Raw genomic sequence first — 7,503 nt, 5'->3', positions numbered from 1 at the left:
CTTCATTTTATACGAATGTTGCCTTTCTCCCAAAAAGAACTGATTGAGATCCACGAATACACACTTGTCATCTGTACGGATTTCTCATGGCTCAAAAGCGTCGTCTAGCAATGGAACTAAGAATAGCAGTAGGTACTGCCTTGCGTTTTCTTGTTGCTAGGCGGCGCCACTATACCATGCTGTAAGCATCACAACGCCATTGTGGGCGGAATTTAAAGTTGAGTTCTGCGACCTTATACTTTCGCTTACCTTTATAACTGGCGTATCGTGAGATTTTTATTATGCTGCAAACAAATTCAAAAACTAAAATCGTTAAAAAGGAGTTTTAAAAAACGCTAAAAGAGTCCTAAAAGGGACACGCCGACACGAGACATAAATCAAGCGGTATAAAATAGAAAGCCCGATGAAAAATCCTTAAAAACGTCAAAAAGCAGCCGGAGCCTTACCTCTGCTTGGACAGTACACCACTTGAGCGTCGTGTTGAACACATATCTACCACCTAAAAAATCGCCACAGCACGTCCAGTACCGAAATATTTTTAGGCTGCACTACCAAGTTCGTCTAACAGGGGACCCAAAATCTATCTAACGTTACACTGACACACTTACCTTTACCCCACCCACCCATCTACCAAAACTCTTCGCAATCCACCCAACGGCTTTTGAGATACATCTCCATGATCATTCGCACCCAAACTAGTACCTCTATCATCATGGGGGTAACAAAACAAATCAAACACACCTGGAGTTACCTGTAACAACTTGCGCGCCATGACGTCATACATCGGTAAACACACAGGTGAAAACAACAGGTGCAAGGGTAGTGAAACATGGCGGTCGTCTGGTTTCTTCTCGCTTCAATACTCGCCGAGACTACCCTGGTACTGGTGAGTCTATCAAACTCTTGTAAATATTTTAACTCTTTGAAAGGGGGGTGGGGTGTCAAATGATCCCGGAAGTTTCCGCTGTCCTATTCAGCTCGCAGATGTATTCAAAGGCACTGATAAATTTCTATTTCGATGACTTATAAACAAATCTCACTGTTACATTACTAACCCATGCACTGATGATGATGCGCTGATTTGAGATAAGATACAATCTTAGCGCCATCAGTTTTTTATATATATATATATATATATTTGAAGATTACCCCTTGTGTGAATGCATGTATCTCAAATGTGAACGACTGGGAGCAAAAACATTGCAGCGCGTTACACTGGACTTTATACTCTACTTTGTAAACATGTCAGTGTTATAAGTTTCCAAAAAGGGGCCCGGCAGGGTTGTTTGCGAAAATAAAAAATCAAACCGGATTTTCACAAAAATATACATGTAAATCATAATGATTGCTTTGGAATTATAGCACTATCTTGTGGGAAGATACAACCAGACTCCTCCGAATAATAGACTCTGTACACTTTGTAACTCCAACCGTATAGAGAATGAAGTCCATTTTATATTAGAGTGTCCTTTATACACTGACATGCGCAAGTCTTTTATCAGTGCTCTGAATGTAGTAGATACACGATGTAAAGAGTTAACCAACGACAACCTGTTTGTACATATAATGACAACCACAGATACCTTTGTACAACACAAACTCTGTGAGTTCGTATACACATGTTTTAAGAAAAGGGAAGAGTCATGTAAACGTTAGATATAGTGATAGCTTAGTTGCAGATGTATTGTTTATTCAATTGTAATACTACATGTTATAGTACTTAGTCTTTATAATTAGTATCCCTTCATGGGATTTGCTGCATTTAGCCCACATGGGCAGGAACATGCAAATAAAGATCATCTCTCTCTCTCTCATATAATCAATGAATCTAAAGGTCAAAAACAAGTGTGCGTGTACGTGTAGTGACACTCTTTTTGTGTTCAATTTGTTAGGCCGACGACCTCTGCTACTGGGATGGTCACTACAAAACCTGCTACGGTATGAGTCTAAATTCACACCTAAAGTCAATTACTTTGCACTTTTCACAGTTATTACCTTTGACAAGAAAGTTATGTTTTTGGTTTTGCGATGAGGATGAGGGAGTTATACAGGATAACTTGAGAGGCTATTGTTAGATCTTCGTAATATTTGGTAGGTAGGTTTCAAACGGAGAAAACATGGTCAAGTTTGATAATGGGCCTCTTATCGGCTTCCTTCGGCACAGCACCTTACTTTTATGTATGTTTATGTGTAAACGTTATAACTTTAGGATGTGTGGGTGTATCTGTTTACTATTTGGTAGGAGGTGTGGGTGTATCTGTTTACTATTTGGTAGGTGGGTATTGGTCGGGAAAACATAGGTCAAGTTCGATAATGGGCCACCTAGTAGCTTCTTACGGTACTACGGAACTTCAAATTTTGTTAGTGGTAAAAACCCTCGAGGTGTGTGTGGGGGGGGGGGGGTAAGTATGGTAATTTTGGGCTCCCTAGCGGCTTGTTTGATAGTACATTACATGTGAATCGTATTGTGGCACAGGGCATTTGTAGAAGACGTTTTAACCAATATCTCCAGAAAAAAAAAACTGTTTCAAATTGCCCAACTGTTTATTATGCTTATTTATCAAAAACTTCTTGTAATGTTTACAGGTGACTTCGCATATTGCTGCGGACTACATGAGTTTGACTGTTGTGACGACGGCTACTATGTGTACAGCGCCTGGTGTAAGTATCATGATATATCTATACATCAACAAAGGTTCAAACAAACCTATACATATTTCCATCTATCTACCTATGTCCATCTATCAAATAGATGTGCCTATTCATATGAGTACAATGTATATATATATATAGAGAGAGAGAGAGAGAGATAAATAGATTGAAGAATATTGATAGATTTAGATGGATAGAGAGAGAGAGAGAAAGAGAGAGAGCAGTAAACATGCGTGTACTGTGTTTATAGTTATACTCTGTTAAACGACGGTATAAACCAGTGGATATTATTGCTATTTTGTACCACAAGTTTAAACATTTTCAAACCATTAACTTTTAACTCATAACTCTTACAGAGACAACACACACACCCAAAAGAATATTTTATTCGCTTAGGGATGAAATAAAACTATACAAAGCTGAAATTTATTCAATATATGTACTATCAACTATGATAAGATTATGAGGGACCTTCTCAAGAAAAGGCTCAGGAAGTTAATAACCTATCAAACCTATATTTCATTCCAGGGTTCTGGATGATTTGGGTGTTTCTCATCATCTTCATCACGGCGTGTAGTATTGCTGTACGGAGGCGCTGCCTGGCGACCCACACTGGTACTGTAGTTGTCCATAGAGTCACCGTGCCACCACCGGGGGCCTGTGTCAGCACAGGTACTACTGTCTACGGGACAACGTACGGCACACAACATCCTCAATACAGCGCTTCTGCGCCGCCTATGTACCAAACCCAGGTATGAACACTACAAACGGTGTTTTTCATTCAGAACTATCGACAAAATTCATCTCCATGACAACATTTCGAAGTTCCTTAATCAAGGTTTTGATAACATAATTTTGAATAAAACACTCTTTTTTTTTACAAAACAGTTGTTTTATTTCCACCGATCTTTTGGTGACCGTCTTCCTAAGGACAATGCGATCACGCCGTTTCTTCTCCTTCTCCTTCACAGTCAGACAAGCAGCCACTCTTATATGATTAGAATGACGTCACATCGTCAAAGGACACACCAGAGGCATGGGGAGTCGGACCATGTTGAGACCAAGACCAAGACTCTCGCTTATGACAAGTACTCGCCAAGTACTTTCTGTAAAGGGTCCTTTCTGCGCTGGTGCTTATTGTATACGTAGTTGAACAGTATAACTCTAGAGGCTCTGGAGATGTGATGTATGATTAGGTTTTCGAACTGTATCTACTATAATTTGACCTCCTTCGGTCAGTAACGACTATGGCAAAATCCTAATTCATATCAGCATTACAGCTTCGGCTATGGCTAAAAACAGTACTATACGAGAATGAGAGTCACTGCCACATATGGCACATCTGTAAACTGACTAAGGTCTGTTGCAAGGATCCTCAGATTTCTCTCTTCTTCTGCCATGCGCATCAGTCTGGCTTTTCTAGATTTGAGCTGCCTGGACAGTGTGCATCTCCAGCTGGATCTGTCATTTGCAAGGTCCTCCCAGTGCTCTTTGTCGATATCAATGTCAATATCTGCTGGATTGTGATATGTCAGATGTTTGCTTACTTTTGACTTTGTTTAAGAGCAATCATGAGGAGGCTTGTCCCATAACGATGTTTTAGGAAAGAAGCTTTCATCTGCAGTGCGAAATTTCCGCCTGAGAGGTTGATTATGGAAGAAGAAGGGATGATTTGCTTCCGTATCCATGGAAGTTGGAAAACGTGTTCGCTCAAAGGGCGCGTAGTGGAGTGTACTAGTTAGTGTGTACTAGTCTCTACCAGACTCCCGCCTGGCCGAATATGGGGACTTTGGCCAAGTTAGGTATAAAAGCCCAGTAGGAGTCTATTGACCTAAGAGTGTTGACCGACCTTATTAGGTTACAAACTGTACTGGCGTGTTTTCTATCTTATTTGGCCAATTTGTACTTATTTTTCCAGCGTCCTGTGGAGCCTGGTAGAGGCTAACTGTGTACGACCGGAGCAGAAAAATGATATAAAGGATGCAACATAAAACAACACAAATGAAAACAACTGCTGTGATTTTCAAGAGTGGTGTATTCAATGCTCAAGCTCACTATACAAAGAAAATTATCAAACATGCTATTATTGATAATAACTATTGTACAAACCCATGCTTTATAGCTTATTACAAACAAAACAAATTGTTCTAAAAGGTACTTGTGGATCGTAATAAAGTCAAGTCAAAGCATTCGTATACAAGGAAAATGTAAGATAAATATATCGCGAATTAAAGATAAAATAAAACACTTCTAAATCTAACACTACATTATTGAACCTTGAGGAAATGTTTTGGGTAGTTTGGTCCATGTAATATATTCCACTGTATGTTATTTACTTTTTCTCTCATGTTTAGAAATGCTTACAAAATAATTGACCACTTCCTGTGTATCTTTATCATGATTGAAATGATTAGATCCAAGGAATGGATTTTTCCATAACTGTTGTGCAACTCCAAATTTTCTTGATTATGTAAATTATACTCTCATCTGCATTATCAATAGCTTGAAACATTGTTCCCATAACCAAGCAATAACAAAGTAAATTAGATGAAACTATGCCCAATAGTATTTGTCGAATTATCCCTATTGAAAGTTAAAAACAAAAACGTACTTGCAGTTCCAATTGAATATGCTAGGTGACATCTACCACGGCAAACCCGGAATATCATGTCATAATCAAATAAAGACGCTGGTGGCACAACAACTCATTATTTTGTCCGTAGCTAAGAAACCAACCCCTTTCTTTCTTCAGTTATGATGACTATAATCATACAACACACGCATGCACACACACACAAATACACACACTCAAACACAGGCACACATACACGCATTCACACACATACATTCACACACACACACACACACGCACACAGACACACACACATACACACACACACAAACACACACACACAAACACACTCACAAACACACACACACACAAACACACTCACAAACACATGGGATATTCATGCCCACACACACACGCCTTGAAACATTGTCCACCCCTACATGTTCACTGCAGCATTAAGCTGCTCCTCATCGTCTTCGAACACGTCATATTTGATCATCCAATCTTTCAACCACATCCTCACCCCGTCTGGGCCAATTATTCCCCTGCTCTCTAAGTCCTCGATGTTCTCCACAAGCTCCGCCATGAGGATGTTGGCTGGGTCGAGTTCGAGATGCTGCCTGTAATTCTCTCTGTAGGCATCTACAGTCTCCTTGTCCTAAGACAACAAAGATAAGATAAGATAAGATCAACAGAAAACTTGATAACGCTAATTCAAAATTGGAGTCACGACCTTTCCAAAGCTCTATCCACTTGGCCATTGCGCAGAATTCAGTCAAGATGCATTACTGCCCAGCTGATTTTTAAGACTGAACTAAACGGCAGGCAAATAGCTTTTGTAGCCTGCGTTAAACAATTGACTCATGTAATGAACAAAATGCGTAAATGTATTATTATGAATTAGGATGTCCCCAATTCCTCTAACTTAGAGGTGTTGGATATCAAGCTTATAGAGGCCTCACCGGTGGAAGGGCTGCCAGAAGACTGGTTTAATCAACTGGTCTAATAGCTTTATTGCTCTGTGTCAAAACGATTTGGGCATAATAAATGCGCAAATCACAGCGCGCGAGCATACCTTCAGCGTGCCCTTGTAGAGACCACAGTGACTGATGCAAAGGAGAATGCAACAGTTGAAATCGTCAGCCAGCTTACGGGCTTCCTTCATCTGCTTGATATGGTCTGTACTGGTGTCCCCGTCGAATTTCATGACCAGGATGAGGATACTGGACAGCCCCCCACAGGTATTTGCAAGGTTGGCAACCTGTGCGTCGATAGCAGTCGTGCCGGGGAAGTCTATGATCTAAGAAAAAAAAAATAAATTATACAATAATCTGTCGTCTAGTTTATACTGCACTGATGATGATGACCAAGGTCAGTTATTACTGACAACATTCCAGGCGCAGTAGTATAAGCCGTATATACGTTTTCCATGATGTACACGTTGGTATACTTTATTTTGTTTTGTGAAAATGGTAAAAGGTTAGTGCAATTAAGTGCACTTAATTGCAAAGTTGCAATGGTTAAGTCATGTTGTGAGGATGCCCAAAGCATGCCTTCATCGGGCGGCACTAAACTGGATACCACAATAGAAAAGAAAGAGGGGAGAACAGTAAATAACCTGAAAGAAAACAGTTACGTGGGACTTACACCTAGGAGGGAGGCGGAAAATAACTGCATTTGACAGAAGAGAGTGGCAGAAGTTTGTGGCTCGCATTTATGACCGCTGAACCTGTGGCGAGGCAGAAGAAACAAATGCTTCTTACCACCATTCTACTCGTTCCGTTTGCCTTGTAGAGGTTTGGGTCAGTGGTATGCTCCAGGTATCCTCTGTCCGGGACGGTCACGCCCCACACCGTCTGAATAAGCGTGGATTTACCGCCATTCTGAGGACCAAACAGGCCCACGAAGCAAGACTTTCGCAGGTGTTGGCGAATCTCAAACAGGTCACAGGCCATCTGGCACCGACGAAGGGCTTCTTTCTGGGACTCTTCCGTTGCATCTTTCAGCTTCTCTGATGCACGAAATGGGTTTATACCCATAATGGCATCTTCACTTCTATTCAAAAAGTCGAGGTCCTGAAAAATTCAGTAACGGACAGACATCTTAAAAAGGGCTACGTCAACAACAAGTCATGATCTATTGGATTGTCAAATTCATGTATCAGGTATTGTCTGACTGGTTTCGTCACTGTCTCGTGGTTTGGTCGCCAATTTCATTAATCAATTCATTCATTCATTCGTCTAAATAACAAAGCTTTGAAAATTCCATACCGTAAACTT

At 40.5% G+C, this 7,503-nt stretch overlaps 2 protein-coding genes across 2 annotated transcripts; one reads left to right on the top strand and one right to left on the bottom strand.

Annotated features, from left to right (window-relative positions):
* The first annotated feature begins 806 nt into the window (after positions 1–806).
* Positions 807–5,383, top strand: LOC118421663 (WW domain-binding protein 1-like). The gene is made up of 5 exons (XM_035829107.1): positions 807–886; positions 1,893–1,938; positions 2,587–2,661; positions 3,181–3,404; positions 3,624–5,383. Exons 1-5 carry the CDS (start codon positions 830–832, stop codon positions 3,651–3,653), a joined length of 432 nt encoding a protein of 143 aa, XP_035685000.1. The 5' UTR covers positions 807–829; the 3' UTR covers positions 3,654–5,383.
* A 203-nt stretch (positions 5,384–5,586) lies between these two features.
* On the bottom strand, positions 5,587–7,291 carry LOC118421582. Its single transcript, XM_035828929.1, has 3 exons — positions 6,988–7,291; positions 6,300–6,524; positions 5,587–5,882 (listed from the first exon to the last, which is right to left on the bottom strand). Exons 1-3 carry the CDS (start codon positions 7,261–7,263, stop codon positions 5,661–5,663), a joined length of 723 nt encoding a protein of 240 aa, XP_035684822.1. The 5' UTR covers positions 7,264–7,291; the 3' UTR covers positions 5,587–5,660.
* Between the last annotated feature and the right edge of the window lie 212 nt (positions 7,292–7,503).

This window comes from Branchiostoma floridae, chromosome 8, assembly GCF_000003815.2.
Source record: "Branchiostoma floridae strain S238N-H82 chromosome 8, Bfl_VNyyK, whole genome shotgun sequence".
Classification (NCBI taxonomy): domain Eukaryota; kingdom Metazoa; phylum Chordata; class Leptocardii; order Amphioxiformes; family Branchiostomatidae; genus Branchiostoma; species Branchiostoma floridae.
Note: the sequence above shows the minus strand (reverse complement) of the source record. Positions and strands in the feature narration are given on the sequence as shown.

Bases quoted from the DNA above. Each gene is read 5' to 3' on its own strand.
- LOC118421663 (XM_035829107.1), top strand. From the start codon at position 830: ATGGCGGTCGTCTGGTTTCTTCTCGCTTCAATACTCGCCGAGACTACC. The intron at 2,662-3,180 runs GTAAGTATCATG...ATTTCATTCCAG, and splicing joins CTATGTGTACAGCGCCTGGT to GGTTCTGGATGATTTGGGTG. The intron at 3,405-3,623 runs GTATGAACACTA...TCTCCTTCACAG, and splicing joins CGCCTATGTACCAAACCCAG to TCAGACAAGCAGCCACTCTT.
- LOC118421582 (XM_035828929.1), bottom strand. From the start codon at position 7,263: ATGGGTATAAACCCATTTCGTGCATCAGAGAAGCTGAAAGATGCAACG. The intron at 6,525-6,987 runs GTAAGAAGCATT...TTTTTTTCTTAG, and splicing joins ACGGAACGAGTAGAATGGTG to ATCATAGACTTCCCCGGCAC. The intron at 5,883-6,299 runs GTATGCTCGCGC...TTGTTGTCTTAG, and splicing joins TCTACAAGGGCACGCTGAAG to GACAAGGAGACTGTAGATGC.